The following is a 22,644-nucleotide window of genomic DNA, read 5'->3' as shown; positions in this document are numbered from 1 at the left end:
ACATTTAGCTTAGCTGGATTTTCTGTACAAGTACTACAGAGTAGATATCTGTTATTCTTTACCCTTACTTGTGGTGCTCAAATTGAAAAGCAGTCCGAAAGGTTAACCTAGTTTTTGTTTTTCTAGTAACGACTGACGATAAAGGACTAAGCAAAAACGCACACACAATAACCAAATTTCATCCCGTAACCGCACCACTTGGTACGAGTGAAATGTAGATATACTTCATGTCAGTGCGAGAACAAAATCATAATTTTAACCAGAAGAAAAATATGCTGGTAATTTAACTGTATATTACAGGAAAAAGTATCGATATCATATATCAAAAAGGTACCAAAGATACAATCAACAATCAAATCCCAAATAGAAACAGACAACAGCCTTTAAATAAAAAGACGAAGAAACAAACAAAAATAAAAAGCAATAGTTAGAAATTTTCTTTGATTGTTGTAGTAATATTCAGAATGGGTTTTTTTACCACTAAATGTCATAGATTTCTAATGGAATTGTTTAGTCAAGCATACATGATAATACATTATTCATAGAGAGTTAATGTTATAAGTTGAACTATTCAAACGTTTACATTTGGTCTGTTTTAATTTGTTATTTCATTTGCAATCGTATCACATCTCTTTATGTATATATAGCCTGAGAAGACAGAAACGACTATATAAGCAGTATTTATTATTTGTTTTCTTTTAAAAACTTGAACCTCCCCTTTTTCATCCCGCTGTAAAACTGAGTTGACATAAGGGTTTGCACCATAATAAAAAAATTAAGCAGAATTAGAATTTTATTATAAGATACCGACTTATAGAAAACACAGCTATCTGTGTGACAAATAAACGTTTTAAATAGTTACAGTTAAGTTTGCTTATAACTTATTGGCTGTTGTTCGTGTGTTTCTTTGTCAATTGAGTTCTCCAATTTATTTATATTGTAGTCCTATGGTGTTGAGTTGTCATTTTAATGTTATATTTCACATGGCTATAAAAGAGGGAGGTTTGGCATGCCACAAAACCAGGTTCAACCCACCATTTTTTCCGTTAAAAATGTCCTGTACCAAGTCAGAAATATGGCCATTGTTATATTATAGTTCGTTTCTGTGTGTGTTAAAATCTAACGTTGCGTCGTTTGTTTTCTCTTATTTTTGAGTGTAAATTCGCATTGCGATAAGACGTGTCACGCTACTTGTATATCTCAAATTCATGTATTTGGTTTTGATGTTATATTTGTTATTCTCGTGGGATTTTGTCTGATGCTTGGTCCGTTTCTGTTTGTGTTACATTGTAGTGTTGTTTCGTTGTTCTCCTCTTATATTTAATGCGTTTCCCTCAGCTTTAGTTTGTTACCCCGATTTTGTTTTTGTCCATGGATTTATGAGTTTGAACAGCGGTATACTACTGTTGCCTTTATTTATAGAAATTAACTCATCATACATACCAGGAATAAAATTTAATAACTGTTTTCTTTTTATCATAGTTTTTAGTTCGTGTGGAAGCATCGCCTAGTCATTGTAATGAAAAACCTGTCTTTGTATCTCCAACGCCATCTGAGGGAATATTGATAGTTTTAAAAGCTACGCACACATTGAATGTCAAGTTTTATGTACAATCTAAAACCAGGTAATATACTTTTCTAGTAATGCCAAATTTAATGAAATCACAAATTAAATTTTTCGTTGTGATTTGTCATCACCTGTATTGTTTTATCAGTTGCATACTGTAATGTGTAAAGATGTCCATAGAAAATTGAAGGATGTTCTGTTCAATTTTCGAATACCGTGTGTCTTAACGATTTACTAGTAGTCATTTAACTTTTGAGCTTTTGATTTTGCCATTTGATTATGACTTATATCTTGTACCCCTTTTCATGACATGTTTACCTATAGTGTCTTTTTGTTTTGATCACGCATCGTTTTCAATATAATGGTATTTGATTCGAGTGGCGTACAAGTGAGAGGATTAGCTCTATAAATCCAGGTTCAATCCACCTCGTTCTGCATAAGAAAATGTCTGTACCAAGTCAGGAATATGACAGTTGTGATCTATTCGTTTGATATGTTTAAGCTTTTGATTTTGCCATTTGATAATTGACTTTCCGTTATGAATTTTCCTCGATGTTCTGTATTTTTGGCGATTTTACTTTTTATGTAGCTGTCGAAATTTATTTCAGGCAAAATTATTCTTACGAATTAAGTTGATACTTCAATCAAGATAAACGCTTTTTTCGGTTGCGAAAAAAGAAGTATAAACTCTCTTTTCTTTTCTTTATTTTGCATTAAATGATATGAGTAATAGCTTCGGGCCTATAATATAAAATAAAATACATATGCGACTTTAATGAACTGAAAAAGTAAAACGTCTTTTTTCTAATTTCATATCTTTGTAAAACCAATGTTTCAAGTAGTATTAGTCATATAAGCTTTCAAAGCCATCAAAACACTTATTATTAAATGTTTGTTTAATTCTAAAGCTAAGGTGTGTGATACGATTTTTTTGGGAAGTTAATTTACAAATATTTCATAGTTTATTGGCCATAGACGTTGATGGTCCAAGAGGTATTTTAAAGTCCAGCATAAAACCCGATGATCAAAGAAGACCAAATACATGGTTAGTTGAAGTTACATGGATCCCACACAATTCAGATCAAGGAACCAACATTATATGCGCGACTGCAGAAGATCAGTTTCGGTGAGTGAAAGTAATCTGTATTTATGCAATCTAATTTAAACTTAATTATAAAAAAATTAAGTTATTCATTTTTAAATGACGTTCTTAGGGAATTATGCAAACGATTACAAAACGCTCCTATATGGACTACAAATTTATGCTTGTAGTATCATTCGTACAACCAATTTTGCTGCACCAGAATGATTTCCAAAGCTTTAATGAGAACACATTTCAATTAAACAATATCAATATTTTCAGTCAAAGTGCTATTGAACTTAGTCTTGTTCCTGGGCTTGTGGTAAGTTCTGAGGGTAACAGTCTACCATCAGAAACACCGTAATTGTTTTCCAACTTCTATTACAGTGTAAATCAAGCGGGGAGTCAGTTTGCTAATCTGTAACAATATACTTTTGACCGTCAAGGATAAATAATAAACTAAGCACATCAACGAATAGCATGAGATGAATGTACAATAAATAAATGTAGAAAACAATTCAATACTTACAACTACACAAAGCCAGGCAAGGAATCATATCTTTACATATGGGAGATACCTTCCTTTAATAACTCCTTTATCTCTGTTCTATTTGTCAAATTAAAACCAAACCATATACAGAAACAAATAGAAAGTACACATGGTAATCAACCTTTAACACGGATCTTGAGTGATATTCATTGATCAGTTAGTGTAAATACCCTATATAGATTTTTACTAGAATTAAATGTCAAAAGTGAGTATAGCACAAAGATACTTATACTTACAAATGTATTACCTTAATTGGGCAGTTATCATTTTTAAACTTTAGCACTTTGAGAACTTTACGACAAAAGAGATGATTTCAGCCGTGAACTTTCAATTTCTATGTAGCAACATTCCAGCAGCGCCTGCATACGGAGTATATATCTCTCAATTAATGCGATATTCATGGGCCTGTATTTCCTATCATGATTTCCATGATAGAGGGTTGATGCTCACAAGGAAGCTTTTTAAACAAAAGTTCCAAATAGTGAAGTTTAAATCATCACTTCGTAAATTTTACGGATGCCATCACAAGTTGCTTGACTGTTATGGAATATCTGTTTCACAGATGATATTGGATATGTTCCTTATGTTGTAACTGAAATCGCGTTCCCTGTTCATGTGACACAATTAGACTATTTACCGGGTTTTGAATAACATAAGCAACACGACGGTTACCACATTGGGATCAGGATCTGCTTTCCCGTCCGAGCACCTGAGATCACCACCAGCTGTATTGGTGGGTTTCTTGTAGCTTAGTCTTTCTGTGTTGTGTCCTGTGTGCTTTTGTTTGTCTGTGTATCTTTTCTTGTTTGACCCTGGCGTTGTCAGGGTTTTTTTTTCGATCTATGAGTTTGACTGTCCCTTTTTCATTTTAAGAACGGAAATATTTTTATTTCTATTAATTATTGCAACAATGAGAAAATTTTAGTATATCGGATTTTGTTTTGCTTTTAATCGAAATATGACTTTTGAATAGCAGTATCTTACTGTTGCCTTGATATACAAACTGAGTGATCGCCATAAAGGAACGAATTTTCTTCTTAAAAAAGGGAGGGTTGTGGTTTTTTCCTAAAAATATATTCTGTTCCAACCATATAATGAAAAAAATATTGTGATCAAGCAGACGATAGAACATATTCGGAATCAAGATTTTCCCAAAACGTAATAGTGTTAAATTTTGAAAATATAATTTTCTGACTTAAACAAACAAAATTAAACACAATCACCAACCTACCCCTCGAGGTTAAATATTTATCCCTAATGGCACCTTAAAACTCAGGAGTGCGAAGTTGTATATAGAAAAATTGAGAAAAAATATTAAAGTTTATTCCGGTTTTTGATAACTGGAACACTCTTGTAAATACACTAACCATAGATACTAGGATTTTTGTATTTGCGGTAGATGCGCGTTTTGTCTACAAAAGACTTATCAGTTACGCTCGGATCAAAACATCTTGAAAAGCTTAATCAAGTACAAAGTTGAAGAGCATTGAGGACCAAACATTACTAAAACATTTGCTAAATATAGCTGAGCTAATCTATTCTTGAGGTAGAAAAACCTTATTATTTCAAAATTTCAAAGTGTGTAAACAGTTAATTCATAATTATGCCCATATCAAAAAAAGGTTTTTTAAATGACAGAAAATCATATCTTGAATCTCTGATTTCAAACACGCGCAAACCAAACTTAAACATTTTAAATGCTATGGGCCCCAAGCGCACTTCTTGATATACCTTTATCTCAAACGCTCAAAGTTCAAAGTCAAATATTTGAATGGTGTGAACATTTAATTATTAAAATGTTTGTTCAAAAGAGATCTTCAAATCGGTTTAGTCCATGTAAACTCAAGTTTGCCTGCGATATTTTTCTTTTTTAGTTTTTTAGTTTTCATAATAATTCTTGAATTTGTAAACGGTAATTTTTCAAAAATGTATGTCTTAGGCCGTGTTCACATTGACCTAAATTCGGTGTTGTGTTAGTGTAACTCACACGTAAACTAAACACAATTGCGTTCCCATTGATAAAACTCAATGTTTACATGAGGTTTAAATCATGTTTTATCTACACACAGTCGATAGTCAATGTAGGCCTTGTGTAGGTTAAGTGTACACAAAACTATGCATTTAGGACATTAGTTTTACCGTGTATATATTTAAGGAGGAAACTATTTTTGAGTAAAATTGATATTTTTGATAATTATTAGTATAGTTCTTTACAGAAATTGTTGTCTAAATTTTACAGATTTTTTTTTTGTTAAAAACAAATTCACGTACTTTATTAACCCCTGATTAAGACTCAAAGCAGCATCATTGCCGAACCCATAAGGCAGGAACCAATTGATTTTCGGGGGGGGGGGGCTATTATAGTTGAGTATAAAACATAAAGGCATGGGGGGGGGGCTATTATAGTTGAGTATAAAACATAAAGGCATGGGGGTGGGGCTATTATAGTTGAGTATAAAACATAAAGGCAAGGGGGTTGGGGGTGAGCTATGGATTTTGTTTTGGAAACAAAAAATGTTTCCAGTTTTTGGCCCTGAAAAAAAATTTGTTTGTTTCACCCTCAGCTGCCACTATATATATATATATATATAATGCTAAAATTGATTTCGACTTGTCACTAAAATTTGTCCTGGAAAAATCAATAGCCCACGCCCCTCTAAACCCCACCCCCTTTTCCCTCCCTAAAAAATGAAGTAAATAGTTGCTGCCTAATTCATTTGAAAAGGTCTTCCCGAATCGACTTGACGTACATAGAAATATTTGCCACTGGTCTTTACTCAAACAACGATTCACGCATAAATGCATGACTAAAAAAAGTGTGGGGTAAATGATATGTTTGTCTAGTATCTCAGATCCGTTAAATAACACTTAAAATAAATTTTAAAAAACGTGACCCTATTCTTTTACCAAATACTCCTTGGAGAAGAAATACCATTTGAAACAAACAGAAAAGATAAAAATTTAGAGATCCCTAATAACTCAATCCTTTTTTTCGGCTGTAAGCACGCTGCTACAGCTAACGTTTTCTAGTGCGTAATCGAGACATCTCTAGTATATTCAAACTACTGCAAATTATAAAAATGGCTTTCATAAAGTAGTAACCACTTAACTTAAAAAGGGGGAGGGTTAATTTTTTTTTTATCTGAGTAAGATTTTTATTCCTTTTTTTCGATGCTGGTGATCAAATACATTTTTTTTCAATATTTAACACTATAATGTATGGGGAAACTCTTTGATTCAGAATATTTCTTTTATCATCTGTATGATCATTTTTTTTTATCAAATTGGGGATCGGAATATTTCCATTCCCCCCCCCTTTTGAAGTCAAATGGTTGTTCCCTTACCCACCGTGTAGAACGCCACATGCGGGGTGTCGGCTATGTTTGACATGGGGTGGCAATTTCGAAGCGACGAAAAAGTAACAAGGTAAGTTCAAGCATCAAAATTTCTTATTTTTAGAACTCTCAGTATCATATAATGTATTGCACGGAAGGAACCGCAACATAATCTATTTCCTGAAAGCAGAAGCAGTCGTTTTCAGTGCTCAGTTTTCTCAAACACCTCGCCCTAGTTTTCCGTGTTGCAGATTTTGAGGCTTTATATGCAAATTTCGGTATAAAAAACTACTTTACACAGGTACCCTCCGTATCATTTATATAGAATTGTATTCCTCTCATTGACTTATACCAAATACCAGTTTCTTAGTTAAAATTGATTGGTTTTAAAACTGTTATTCATCAAAATATAAAGTGTCGCTCGGGGTGTCAGATTGTGCGTCGCAAGGGGTAAAGGCTTGTCATAAAAAAGAATACATTTTCTTATAAATCGATCTCTATCTGATACTTTTTAATTCAAACACACCTACACTGTTATGATGACAAATTACAAACTTAAGGTATGTCATTTGGTCCCTATTTTAGTCTTTTAAGTAATGTGGATTTTTATTGATAGACATAGCAAATAAAGCCTCAAAGTAGAAAAATAATTGGATATGAATAGAAGTGTAATGTTGTTTGTTTTATATTATACCTTTGAAATACAAAAATATTGACAAATGGACGTAAGAATATGAAAATTACACGTATGAATGAAGAAGGGTGTACCCGATTAATTATCAAATCATTAATGATTTAAATTGAGTTGAATAGGAATACACTTAATCAAATGCTATGAACATATAAATCTTTTAATCTTTTCATGATATGTTTTTCAATTTCGTAAATGCAAATGTATATTCGAGATCGTAAATGATTTTATATAATTTTTATTTAGTAACTGTATCAGTTTATTTTCACAAACTGACCGACGCCCAAATAGATTAATTGTTGTTTAGACACTATGTAAATGCATAAACGTATATATTTTTTAAAGGAATGGAACGAGAAGGATTTGAAATAGACCACGAAGAGGAGGTTGGCGAGCAGTTTGTTTGTCATGTGTGTACCAAAAGATATAAGCACGAGTCATGATCCCTCAATAAGCACCTAAAGATACATAACGGAGAGGAGCACCCTTGTATGCAATGTGAAAAAAACATTCCGTACCATTTTTTACTATGAATGAAATCAAAAGCACATGTTTTATAAGACCAAAAACAGGCAAAATGAAAAACCCTTATTTTGTCATGGTAAAGAAGATGTGAATGAAATCAAAAGCATATATTTATACTTTTTGGACCTTTTGGATTATAGCTCTTCATCTTTTATATAAGCTTTGGATTTCAAATATTTTGGCCACGAGCATCACTGAAGAGACATGTATTATCAAAATGGGCATCTGGTGCAACAAAATTGGTACCGTTAATTTTATTGTAAGACCAAAAACAGGCAAAATGAAAAATCTTGTTTTGTCATGGTATAGTAGATGTGTTTGAAATAAAATGTATCATATGAAGACTAATTTACATGCAAATATGTATTTTTTTTTATGACAAGCCTCTACCCCTTGCGACGCAAAATCTGACACCCCGAGCGACACTTTATATTTTGATGAATAACAGTTTTAAAACCAATTAATTTTAACTTAAAAACTGGTATTTGGTATAAGTCAATGAGAGGAATACAATTCTATATAAATAATACGAAGGGTAGCTGTGTAAAGTAGTTTTTTATACCGAAGTTTGCATAAAAAGCCTCAAAATCTGCAACACGGAAAACTAGGGCGAGGTGTTTGAGAAAACTGAGCTCTGAAAACGACTGCTTCTGCTTTCAAGAAATAGATTATGTTGCGGTTCCTTCCGTGCAATACATTATATGGTACTGAGAGTTCTAAAAATAAGAAATTTTGATGCTTGAACTTACCTTGTTACTTTTTCGTCGCTTCGAAATTGCCACCCCATGTCAAACATAGCCGACACCCCGCATGTGGCGTTCTACACGGTGTTACCGCTAGAAAAATTGTCCCAAAATTTTAAATTCAGTTCTACGTAATGAACATTTAAATGACACATAGTTTACAAGTGAGAACAAATCTTATGTACAGGTAGCTAAACAAGGTGTATAGATGTGAACAAATGTAATGTGAAACCAGTGCACACTACACTAAACTAATTGTAAACATGTTTACTCTACACGGCGTTTGGTGTGAACACGGCCTTAAAATGATGTCAGTAACACTGACTACTGAGTTACTGACATCCTTGGGGACTTATTGTCAACTTTAAGGAGTGTTTAAATAAAAATTATAGATTATATGCATATGAAGCACTTGGATTTCTTTTATCAGGAACGGATGAAGTTAACTATATGAAAGCAAATAACGTTTATGAACCGAAACACGTCAAGTGCCTAATGACTCAAATGAATTTGTATGTACTGGCAATAGCCAAATCTAAATGTTGTCAACTTTGCCATAGGGAGTTGGAATCTTAGTTTCTCATTAATTCATAAATTTATGAAAGGGCAATTTATAAAGGAGTGTTATAAATCATGTTCATCCCAAAGCTCTCACTACTGAGTTGACTCGAGAACGCCAGATACGGTATTGGTCCAGTGCTATAAATATGATAATCCTCTTTACATTGTATGCGTCTCATGCGCTTTTTCATCGAGAAATGACAAATAGTGATATTCGAAAGCCAGTGATTTGCGAGTACCTGAATTTGTGAAGAGCTAAATGACCTAAAGTGACCTTAAAATTAGATGATAAAATCCATGATGAGTTTATCTACAACCACTGGGTGGTTGCTAACCCGCTTCATCAAGTCGTTATGTTCCTATTCAACAGCGATTTCTACATTAGCACTGGCCGATACAGGGCGCTGAATCAATCGAGGTGGGTGGATGATAACATTAGTGGAGGTTTCCCACCGAGAATGTCACCATTCAAGTAGTCACAACTTTTGTTTCGACAATAATAATTATTGACATGCTGAAACCTATAGATTATCTGTTATCTTCATTAAATTTTTCGTTATATGAAGGATGTTTACCCCTAGCAATAGCTTATCATATTTGTATTTGGCCAAATATTTCGGAGTTTTGGTCCTTAATATTCTTCTTCTTCGTAATTTTTGGCGTTTTAACATATTTGATTCGAGTCTTTTGTTAACGAAACGCGTGTCTGGCGTACTAGGGTTTAATAATGGTTTCTATGATAAGTTTATATTAGCACATAGTAAATGTATATGTTTTTATAAAAGTGTAAACTAGTAGATGTTTGATAATGGTAGAAATGATTGCAAATTGAATATCGAAACTTTCTTAGCACAATGCATTCATCTATACTATTAAACGAGAAGACCTCATTTTGTGTGTCGCTTCTCTTTCTTCCACAATAAATTAATCATCATGACTCTGTGTTCTTTAGGTAACATGCATAGTCGCATTTGTCATCCATTCTTATGATTATTCAGCTTGAGTTATTTTGGGAGAAAAACGACAAAATAGTTGTCCGAATATTGTTTCCGTTATCAGACTGACTTTTAGTAATAGATAATGCTTCCGGTTTTATTAAACATGCACAAGAACAACCAATCGTATGATAGATTACAAAAAATAAAAACAAATAGCCATGTTATGGTTTTTAGATCGCAAGAACCACAACTATTATACCTTATGTTTTCGCGTTTATCCATCTGTAAACTACGATTATACTACTATAATATACAGAGACTCTGTATTCTGTCTTCTTTTTGCTGAAATATTTACCATCTAAGGGGTCATACCAGTTGCATATATATTGAAATAAGTAAAACATGTCACCGGCAACAAGAATGTGTCCATAGTATACGAATGCCATCTCGGCACTTTCATTTACTATGTTTAGTGGACCGTGAAATAGGGTAAAATCTCTAATTTGGCATTAAAATTAGAAAGATCATATCATAGGGAGCATATTTACGAGTTTACAAGTTTCGAGTTGGTTGGATTTCAACTTCATCAAAAACTACCTCGACAAAAACTTTAACCTGACAGACGGACTAACGAACGAACGGACCGTCGAACAGACAAGAAAACATAAGTCCTATAAATGGGGCATAAAAATGTATTGTTGAAAGTGAAAGTAGTGATTTGGCCAAAATGAAAGTAGGGTAGAGATCAGAGGGAGGCAGGACTTATTTGGGACGTCAGGATCGGGTTTTTTTAAGCTCGGGATTTCGGGATTGATCTTTACGGGATGCGGGAATACTTTTTTTTTATTTCGGGATGTCGGGATATGAATATCGTTAAGATACGCACCTCGGAAATTCATGTTTTTAAGCCCGGATTTCCGCGGGATCAGGGCTCTCAGACCACCCCTCAAATGAGCCTTAGTCATTTATACGATATTCAAACCCTACCATTGACATGTTAATAGGACTCTCAAAAGGAAAAGCACTGATGGATTGTCCTACAATTTTAATTTAATTTGACTTTTACCAAAAAATGCATTGTAGCAAAGGGGAAGTATAATTCTGGTATAAGGCCAGAAACACGAAAAATAATCGAATTTAACAGAAAGGAAACACATAACGGACTTTTGAAAAAGGGAGAGGGCTTTTGATACCTTACAAGAAATTCTCCAGTCATAATATCTTTTACAAAAATTCATCCTACAACAGTGTACAAGCTGAATATACCCGCGATTTCGCGGGTGACGGTGTTCTAATGGTAATAAAAAGAGAAGCAATATCAAGCGCTTCAAAATCAGAAACATTTTCCCAAATATTGAAAATTGTTGGTTTTTATACATTCGCTTCAAATATAGATTCCAGGTCATATTATTTTATTATTCAATTATCCTATTGTTTAACGAGAGAAGCAATTTTTATTATAAACTATGTTCTTGTTTTACAGGAAACTTAGTGACACAAGATGTATAAATGTTATTGCATGGGGTATGAAGATTATTTATTACTGGTCTTTTTGTTATTTTAACGATTTATTTCATTCTAATATGTCAAAAATCTAAAACTGCATACAAACAGTCAAAATTGATTTCTGAGACATTGATTAGAACATTTGACGCCTTTGAATAAGTTGATGGTATATTGCCTATTTTCGTCACCCGCGAAATTTCTTGCCTATTTTCTTGTTGTTTTATATCAGCGTCTACTTGTTTATGATTGACCAAATGTTTGCAATATGTCTGTTCTGCTGACTATTTGAGCATACTTCCGTTTTTTAAGTTTTGTATTTTGTCACCCCGAGACCTCATATAACTTATTCAAGTCATGGGTTTTGTTCGTTGTTGGAGCTCTTATTAAAACCTAAAGTATACATATGTAATGTAACTCTACTCCTAGTGATTCTGGCTTTTATATAGATAAGACGGTTTGTTTTCCTGTTTCAGTTATCTCATTGGCACTCATACTTCTTATATCTATATTCTCTTCTTGTGCTTTTAGTATCTGAAACAAGTAGATCGTTGTGATGCTCCAGATGTAGCTTTGTTATAGTTTTCTGAGTTATTTTGTGATATTTTATTTCAATGACTGTATTTAAACTATCTGAAATTCAAATAAATCGATTGTGTACGAATATGCTAATTTCTTTAGGTCACATTTGATAGGGTTGTCATTTGTTCTTCCTATGTGCAATTGGCATGCGGAAAATTGTCAGTTAATGTGTTTTCGTGCAATAATTTTTTTACTCATTTCACAAAAAAAAAACGTTCTTGCAGATATAGATCCATGTGACAGTAGCCCATGTCAGCACGAATCTACCTGTAAAAGAGTTGGATATACGGCAGATTATATTTGTACATGTGTGCCTGGGTATACTGGAAATTTGTGCGAAACAGGTATTATGTTTTAGTAAGATTAAAATGTATATCAGTTAGAATTCGAATACATGAAGTAACTTTTTTCCATAAAGGGATATCACAAGGCTTCAAATCCAAAGTGATCTCATTCGAATCCAAAGTGATCTCATACTTAATTCCTACTACCGTTTGTACTTTTATTCTCTAGTTCTTCGACTACATTCTTATACCATTCAAGTAATGGTTCAATTATTTCAAAGTGAATTTCTTGCACTTTTTAAGATATACGATGTAACTATATCAAGCATAAGTTTAAATTGTCTGCATCTATATTTTATCCTTCACATAAAAGATATAATCATGCTCTAGCTGTTATTTTACTTTTAAAAGATATCAATGAATGTGCTTCATCTCAATGTCAACATGGCGGTGCATGCTTGGACCTTGTTAATAACTACCGCTGTCACTGTTCATCTGGTTTTAATGGTTTTAACTGTGAAACAAGTAAATATGTCTTATTTTTTATTCATTTCTAGCAATTTTAATCGTTCAATGTGGTATATAAAGTCAAAAGAATATGTGTTTATTTTTTCATCTTCATTGAAAAATGACAAAAGAGCCTACAACTCAATCTCTATGAGGAATTTTATATTTTGTTAGATGTCTATAACAATAAAACTGTTCATAGAGGTCGCTATATGCGGGTAAAATTTGGACTATAACAAGTTCATATTAATAAAGAAAAGTTCGAGTTCAGTATTAAGTGAATTGAAAAGGTATTTTAACGTGACACGCTCAATTCCGCAGTAAATGTCCAAGTTTTGTTGGATGAATGATACAAAACAACATTTTAAACCAACTCATAGTTTAAATAAGTGAAAGTATATGAATCGATTCGATAATGATATAAAAATAAGGAGATGTGGTTAAATTGTCAACGAGATATCTACCAACCAAAGTTCAAAAATAATGAAAGTAAGCACAAGGCAATCGTGCGGCCTTCAACAATGAGAAAAGCTTGTATTGTATTGTCGTCTATCAATACAAAATTTAAATGACACAATTCAAACGAGAATATCAACAGCTTTATCTATAACGAAACATTTTACAAACAAAAACAAATATGACATATATGATCCAACTACAACCAGTGAACTACAGGCATATACAGAATATGGCGGAGTTAAACATGTATGTGGGCGCTGAACCCTTCCTCTAACATGGGGCAGTGGTAGATAGCATTTATACATAATTAAGGGTTTTTTTTTTCATTATATTCTGCGACGACATATCTTTTCATTAATTGTTCATTTATTTGTTTCCTCTCATAATTTTTTTTTCATATAATCTTGATAACTGTATAATTTACTCATTCATTTAGACATAGACGAATGCATGAGTAACCCCTGTATGAACGGTGCTACATGTACAGATCTAGTGGATGGGTATACATGTACTTGTATCAGAGGCTACAATGGGACTCACTGTCAATTAGGTAAAACTTAACTCTACCTGGCCATGTTAGTTTGATGTGCATGTTCACGAGTTGTTTTAACGCTTACTAAAGTATGGAGGTCTTTTTTATTTTCCAGACTTTAAGTCTCAATATTTATATATGCGTTTTCTTAAAAATATACTTTTTCACTCGTTTGGTCTTTTGAAAAAGGTTGTTCGTGCTGTATTTAGACCCCTCTATAACTAATTGGTTTTCAAGCACACGTTTAAAAATTGCGGTTTTTATCCAACACAATCATAAGTTTGAACGTTGTTTTAAATTAAGACTTGTTTATATTTTTCTGTTTGGGCTTGCATTATTGTTTCCCTCCGGTTTATGTAATCCTTTAATCCTATATAGACTTTAAAATTCAAGAGTCTGTCCAAAATTGAGGTAAATTATATGGCCTTCCAAATACCGTTTTGATCCCTAACATCACTAAAGAGACATTAATCGATTGTGTACTGACTTTGTGGTTTGATATCTTTGCTGCAAGTTAATTGTTTTCTGTTTAGTATTAAATTAATATTAAGATCCATTTTGTTTCATCTTGTGATCAATTTATTTGGCAATCGTCAGTGGCAGTCAGCAGCGTTTAAAAACATCAGTTGTTCGACCTGCTAGGCAAATGCGTTTTGTTAAAATATACTTTTTCACTCTTTTGATCTTTTTAAATATGTTGTATGTGCTTAATTTAGACACCTATACAACGAAATTTGTTTTACACGCATTCGTATAAAAATTACGGTTTTTATCCAACGCACTTATACTAGATTTATATGGAATAAAAATACACAACATACCTGTAATTAACTGCATTTACAGCGCTTTTGCGCCATGATTATATATTTGTTTCTGTCCCCTAATATCATGTCTTTACAATAATTTAGATATTGATGAATGCTACAACATCCCTTGTTATAACAATGGAACATGTGTTGATGGTATAGATTCCTGGACATGTCAATGTCTACAAGGTTTTGGAGGAGTCCATTGTCAAACAGGTATGTAATGACTAGTATCATTACTATACGAATAAAGATTCATATATGAACATTGTTTTGCTCAAATATGCAGCAAATAATGCCAATATATTAGGCATTAAATTGAAAATAAGAAATATAAAGCAGTCTGGAAGATGCTATATGTTTTACTCACTAAACGCCGTTTACAATCATTTTGGATATCTCGAAACAAGTTTTGTTTGTCTCTTTTAACTATATAGCTTGATTACAATATTTATAAGAAAATGGTACAAGTGCCAATGAGAACTCCGAGTCACAATGTGTGAAAAGCCTTTCAAAATGGAGCTTTGACTCACACCGAACAGCAAGCTATAAAGGATCACTAAAAGACAACAACAAAAAACCAATTTGAACAAGAAAATCAACAGTATAATCTATATAAATAAAAGGAGAAACGAGAAACTTAAATGAACTTCACCAACAGTTCCCTGACTTAGAACAGGTACATACAAATGCCGTGGGTTAAACGTTTAAGAAAAGGCTTCAACAATCACTCCAACCCTAGACTGTAGTGTATGTAATATTTTTACATATCAAGTCTTATTTCGTATTTTAGTTAAATGCAAATTTTAAAAAAAACACGTTCCATTTGTGTTACATAAATATGGATTTGTTATATTTAAAAAGATATAGACGATTGCGTCAGTGATCCTTGTCAACACAATGGTACTTGTATAGACTTGGTTGACGGGTACAAATGTCAATGTACTAATGATTCAAAGGGAAACAACTGTGAAACAAGTAAGTATAAATGTCAATATATTAATGATGCCAAGGGACACAAATGTGAAAAAAGTAAGTATAACTGTCAATGTTCTATTTGTTCCAAGGGAAATAACTGTGAAAAAAGTAAGTATAACTGTCAATGTTCTAATGGTTCCAAGGGAAATAACTGTGAAAAAAGTAAGTATAACTGTCAATGTTCTAATGGTTCCAAGGGAAATAACTGTGAAAAAAGTAAGTATAACTGTCAATGTTCTAATGGTTCCAAGGGAAATAACTGTGAAAAAAGTAAGTATAACTGTCAATGTTCTAATGGTTCCAAGGGAAATAACTGTGAAAAAAGTAAGTATAACTGTCAATGTTCTAATGGTTCCAAGGGAAATAACTGTGAAAAAAGTAAGTATAACTGTCAATGTTCTAATGGTTCCAAGGGAAATAACTGTGAAAAAAGTAAGTATAACTGTCAATGTTCTAATGGTTCCAAGGGAAATAACTGTGAAAAAAGTAAGTATAACTGTCAATGTTCTAATGGTTCCAAGGGAAATAACTGTGAAAAAAGTAAGTATAACTGTCAATGTTCTAATGGTTCCAAGGGAAATAACTGTGAAAAAAGTAAGTATAACTGTCAATGTTCTAATGGTTCCAATGGAAATAACTGTGAAAAAAGTAAGTATAACTGTCAATGTTCTAATGGTTCCAAGGGAAATAACTGTGAAAAAAAGTAAGTGTAACTGTCAAAATTGGAAGACTGGAGACAATTAAATAACAAGTTAGTTTAACTGTCAATGTACTAATGACTATAAGGAAGGCAATTGTGAAAAAAGTTACTGAATGGTCAAATTTGGAAGAATTTCTTATGAACAGACCTTAAAGTGACCAGCAATAATACGTCGATTAATAATGAAATGAAACGACGAAAACATGTTACAAATAATATTCAAAAATAAAAATGGATACTTCTTGTCTCATTCTGTGCCAATGTGTTTTTTGTGTCGTTTGTGTTTTTGCTAGGGTATTTTATTGCTTAATCTGGCTCTCTTTTGAATTGATTTCAGGCCGTTTAATATAGCTTACTATGCGTTACGGTGAATTATTGTTGTTAACTTCTATGTCATTTTGGTCTCTGGTAGAGAGTATTCTAATCGGCGTTTATACAACATATTCTAAATTTTTATGTTACCTGATCAAATATAAATAAAATCAGTAAAATATAAATGAATAAAACCTTTACTCAAAATTGTGATAATAAAACTCCAAAGTTACCACGCTTATAAATTAGGACCTGATACACGAGTTTCAGGGTTACAAATGTAAACAGAACAAGAGGGGGAAATTTAAAGCAATGAAACGGTTGATGAAAATTAATATCCAAATAAAACAATAAAATATGCTAATGCTATATTTACCAGGAGGTGGGAAAAAATTAGTATTTCAAGTAATTTAACATTAACTGTTTATTTACAGAAGCGATCGTTACAATTATAACAGCAAGTGACATTTTAGTTAAGATATATCAGAGACATATATGTCTTTGGATATATATAGTGATTTTACTTTGTGTTATTTAAATATTGAATATTACCAATGTTGTTTCAACTGGTCGGGCGGAACATACGTTTTAATTTGCACAAGTAAATTTGAAGATGTGTGTGATAAGGATGAAGACCGTTATAATTATTATTTATTTTTAATCACCTATCAGTGTAAAACAAATCAATGCAGGGGCGGATGCAGGAATTTTCGAAAGGGGGGTGCTAACCCAGGGCACCCAGGGCAAAGGGGGGGGGGGGTGCAAAACATATGTCCCGATACAAATGCATTGATCGGCAAAAATAAAGGGGGGGTGCGCACCCCGGAACCCTCCCCCCCCCTGGATCCGCCACTGAAATGGATATACAAATGAACTGAGTGTACGGTACGAATCACTTAATCACTTCATTGATGAGTTTATCCCGACAAACCTGTGTATAGATAAACTGGGCTAAAGGGCATACGATACGGTTTTGATCCTGTATTTACATTTTGATAAAAATTTCCATATAGACTATTTTTCACCTAATTAAATCAAATATGTAATAAAAGATATACCTTCATGTGCTACTTTTTTTTTAGTAAAATGAGGTCGAAATTTTGTATATTTGCTCAAAATTCGTATTTTCTCTTTTGAAAGAATTTCAAAGACATAACTTTTTTGTTTTAAAAGATAAACACAAATTGTTTTTTGTTAGATAATTTGTAATTTCTGTATTTCATAGGTATTCTAAACGTTTATACATTTTTTATTCAGAAAAACTCATATTTATCAAATTTTAAAAAATGCACTATTTACGTTTTCATGAAAATTGGCACACATAATCTTCTCGCGTAAACAAACCAAATGTCATTTTAAAAAAGAGGGTCCATGAACTCATTTTCAAGTTAATATAAATACATTTGAATGATAAAAATCAGTCGAAAACTGAATCTTTTTTCGATAAGTCATAGTTTGACGTCGCGAAAATAACAATTTACGTTAGCAACGTCATTACCTTCCGTGTAACTGTATCGTATGCCCTTAAAAAGCGAACATTTATAGTTGGTACAGGGAAATTTAAAGTTCTTGGTAATTTTGTTAGTATACATAAAAAAAAACCTTTCCCAAACTTAACAACGGTGACGTTTCTTTTATTATCGGAAAATATAGAGTAAAATAAAGAGTTTCAAACATGAATCAAGCTATCAGGTGCGCTCGCTTGCTTACAGCGCACGTCAATTGAATTTACTGATAAATCCTTCTTAGAACTTAAAAGAAGGAAACTATTCTTTTTTCGTCAGGTTATTTCTTATAAAACTGATCAATTAGTTTTAATAATGAACATTATCAATATTTGTAGAAATACAGATTTTTCCTAAAACCAACCTGTTTGTTTTTCTCACAAACTCTTTCATCAGACCAATGGAAAACAATAAATAAAAATATGCAATTGGCGGTGAGTTTGTATCTGGCATTCTTATTGGTCCCAGCTGGTTTATATTAAATTCAGGTTCTTCGTCTTCCTCTGGTGGCAAATTGACACCGGCCATTTTCCTAATCGAGCACTCCACTTTATGACGTCATAAATATTATTATGTAATTTTAAAAATTCCGTTGGTCTTTGGGCCTCAGCGTGGCACTCAACGGTAGTGTTTTTGACAGGCCGGATAGGCCGTATGGCAAAGAAAAGGTTAAACTCCGTCCAGTCAAGTGAAATAAACTAAGTTATGCTAAAATAAATAAATTTGGTGTATTTACTGTCTTCTGATTGGTTAAAAGAATTAGCTTTATTTTCAATGTTATCAATTTTTATGGCGAAACGCCCAGTCTAACGTTGTGTATTCATACGCAAACAACTGTGTACGTTTCGCGGATTAATCAATGTGAAGAGTCAAAAATTAATTTTATGGTTCAATAAATTTTAAATAAATAACAGCCATTCATTAAATATTACTATAACGTTGTGATATTTTAGGGATAGACCATTGCTCTTCATCCCCATGCCTACATGATGGTGACTGCATCAATGGAATGGAAAGCTATACATGCCAATGTCGTTATCCCTGGCATGGCGATAGATGTGAATTTAAGGAAATAAACAGGACAGAAGTAAGATTTTATCATAGTATTTTTTCCTCTGTATCACGTACATATAAACTATATGAGTGAAGATTGACCTTTTATTTTGTATTCTTTTTTATGAAGCATTTGCTTTTAACGTTGTGGGGAATATTTCTTTGTGTTAAGATCTGTTGTTTATCTTTTTTTGATTTGTAGCTGCTTATGACCACTTTTTTATATTCTTTCCTTTTATTCATTTGGTTAAATTCTTTGTCAGAAGGAAATATAAAAAAAAAACAGAATCAATTACAATCAACAAGTTGTTACAAAATCACGAAGAATATTTAAATTTGGGACAGGAGAACTTTTCATATAGAAATTATTTGTTACTCATTATTTCAGGTCACACTTTTATTGTCAGATTTCTCGTTAGGTTTTGCTCCTCTTTGTCAATTTTAATCCTGCCTATTGCATTATAGGTAATGAACTCATATGTTCTATTAATTCCTCATAATTTTACTTCTATTCTTCTGTCTACATTTAAGCTTGGAGAGGATGTGTTATTTGAGATGGTACTTTCATTCATTCATTTCTTTATTTCCTCTATCAAGAGATTCGATGAACAACATATCTGTTCATAGATGAAATTACAAAAGTTTACAAAACAGGCAACACAATACAATATTACAATAACTATAGTATATTACCAAAAGAACATTTGGAAAAAAATCTTCGGACTAACGAAAGTTCATATACTAACACGCTATCGTATCCTCTCTCTCGTAATTCTGCTATACTCAGCAACACAGAGTACAACGTGTACGTGGCAAAGATTGAAAAAACTGTCAGTATCGATATTGAATATTGAGATCTCACCATATATCTCTGATTGATTGACAAGACGCATGTATGTATATATTTAGAAATGGTCTGCCGCATAGCTCGCAAGTGCGTCCCGTGTTATTAGGGATGTCAGTTAATAATTATGTTATGAAATATGCGTTTATGATTTCTCGTGATGATTTTGCGCTTTTTCAGAAATTAGGGACGTTGACCGAGAGGTCAATATTTCAAAAACGAGAAAAGTTATTGTCTTTTTGTATGCGACGAGTGCATCCGTCAGTTTGTACTTTGTCTACCGTATTATTTACTATAACTTTCCATGATTGCTTTGTAAGAAAATCTCCATCTCACAAAAAGATTATTACAGATTCATGAAGATAATATTTGTAAAAGATATCCATCACAATCGCGCACAATGTTAGATTTTTAGTATTAATTAGATATAAGAAGATGTAGTAGGAGTTCCAATAAGACAATACTCCATCCAAGTCACAATTTATAAAAGTAAACTATTATAGGTCAAAGTACGGTCTTAAACACGGAACCTTGACTCACATCGAACAGCCAACTATAAAGGGCCCCAAAACAATACTAGTGTAAAAAACCATTCAAACGGGAAAACCAACGGTCTAATCTATGTAAAAAAACGAGAAACACTTATGAACCATAACAATAAACTACAACTATTGAACATCACATTTTAAGAGATATGCCATTTTCATTGCAATGTTTTTTAAAACCAATGGCATATCTGTAAATTGACATTTTAAAGTTATGCTGCATATTGGAATTCTAACTGAATCGTGGTTTTAACTTAACTTATCTTTTTTTTTCTAGGTTTGTACTGATTTGGAATACAGTGAATGTTCTTGTCATATCAGTACATTATCACCAATCAAGAGGAAATCGTACACATTAATAAGTGGTTTCACTGGACTCTTAATCGGTCTTCTTCTTACTGTTATATACTATATAGAATGGACATTGTGTAATAAAACTGATCATATTAAAAAAGTAAAACCAACACAAAACATAATCAGTGTGATAGATTTAGAATCAGACAAATCAAGTAGCCAAATTACAAAGAAGACGTCAAACCAAACTGTAGAAGTGCGACGACAGTGTAACTGTTTTGTGGACCATTCAGGATATGACCATTTTCAAAGATTTGATAAACGTTTGAATAACCGTTTTAAGTTTCATTGTCGTCACCAAAAAAACGTATCAACAGAAAACTCACCAATGGTTTCTTGTGTTTCCTAGCAACTACTGAAATCTTATTTTACTCATTTTGTTTCCGAGTAACCTTATATAGCTCATTTACTTATTATGTTTCCTAAAATATTAGACATTTTGTTTATCCATTGTGTTTCATAGACACCACGGATATCTGAATTACTCATTCTGTATCATAGACATCAAGGATATCTTAATTACTCGTCCTGTTTCATAGACATCACTGATATCTTAATTACTCATTCTGTATTATAGACAAAACGGATATCTTAGTTAATAGTTCTGTTTCATAGACATCACGGATATCTTAATTACTCATTCTGTATCATAGGCATCACGTATATCTTAATTATTACTCGTTCTGTATCATAGGCATCACGGATATCTGAATTAATCGTTCTTTTTCATAGACATCACGGATATCTTAATTAATCGTTCTGTTTCATAGACATCACGGATATTTTAATTACTCGTCCTGTGTTATAGACATCACGGATATCTTAATTACTCATTCTGTATTATAGACAAAACGGATATCTTAGTTAATCGTTCTGTTTCATACACATCAAGGATATCTTAATTAATCGTTCTGATTGCTAGTAATTATGTATCATTAACCATATATATCTGATTTACTCGTTATGTGTCTAAGTGTCTAAGTAACTATAGATATCTTATTTACTAGATTTGTATCAAAGTAACCTCAGTCTATAATTTTATTGATCATTATGTTTCCATATACAAAATCTGTCATAATTATACATGTTGAAAGTGTGACAAACTTAGAGTTGCCATATCAAAGAGCTAGACAAGGTCTTTCGCTTTATTCTAACATGAAGTGCTATGTTCGTTTTACTTGTAGCGTTATTAAACTCTGTTGATATGACGTGTAATTGATTCAACAATATGAAATTAAAAAGTATAACATAATTATGCGTTGTCTGATCATTTGTGACAAATGGGTTTCTTTGCTTAAGAAACTCCATAGAAGGTTCAAGAGGCGCATTCAAACATTGCAAAATAAAACCAGAAACAGCGATACAAACGAATACTTAAAAATTGATATGGTTTAATTACACTTAATTCAAATCAAACACTTACTAGGTCTGTGTTTTTAAAGTGTTACTCTAAATATATCTCGAGCTTTGAACTTTAAACTGTATGTATCATTCATAAGATTGTAGATTGATGATTATTTTTGTTTAAATTACCCATGCATTCGATATGTTTATAAATGATATCTTCCTTCCAAGTTTGTATACTATTTCGTTCATCGTAATTGGTGCGATGTCACTGATTTGGAAATGCTGTCAGTAAAAAATATACAGGACGACAATGATTCAATAGTAAAAGTACATTTCAGTAAA

At 32.4% G+C, this 22,644-nt stretch overlaps 1 protein-coding gene across 1 annotated transcript in view; it reads left to right on the top strand.

Moving 5' to 3' along the window:
• Positions 1-21,877, top strand: part of LOC139518186 (fibropellin-1-like) — a 54,137-nt gene extending 32,260 nt beyond the window's left edge. Inside the window, exons 4-10 of the mRNA XM_071309873.1 lie at positions 12,301-12,420; positions 12,772-12,885; positions 13,763-13,876; positions 14,767-14,880; positions 15,529-15,642; positions 19,113-19,246; positions 20,879-21,877. Of these exons, the coding sequence (XP_071165974.1) occupies positions 12,301-12,420; positions 12,772-12,885; positions 13,763-13,876; positions 14,767-14,880; positions 15,529-15,642; positions 19,113-19,246; positions 20,879-21,304 (1,136 nt within the window). The 3' untranslated portion in view covers positions 21,305-21,877. The remainder of the gene's footprint in view (positions 1-12,300; positions 12,421-12,771; positions 12,886-13,762; positions 13,877-14,766; positions 14,881-15,528; positions 15,643-19,112; positions 19,247-20,878) is intronic.
• Positions 21,878-22,644: the final 767 nt, after the last annotated feature.

This window comes from Mytilus edulis, chromosome 3 (assembly GCF_963676685.1).
Source record: "Mytilus edulis chromosome 3, xbMytEdul2.2, whole genome shotgun sequence".
Lineage (NCBI taxonomy): Eukaryota > Metazoa > Mollusca > Bivalvia > Mytilida > Mytilidae > Mytilus > Mytilus edulis.
This window is presented reverse-complemented; position numbering and strand designations above follow the sequence as displayed.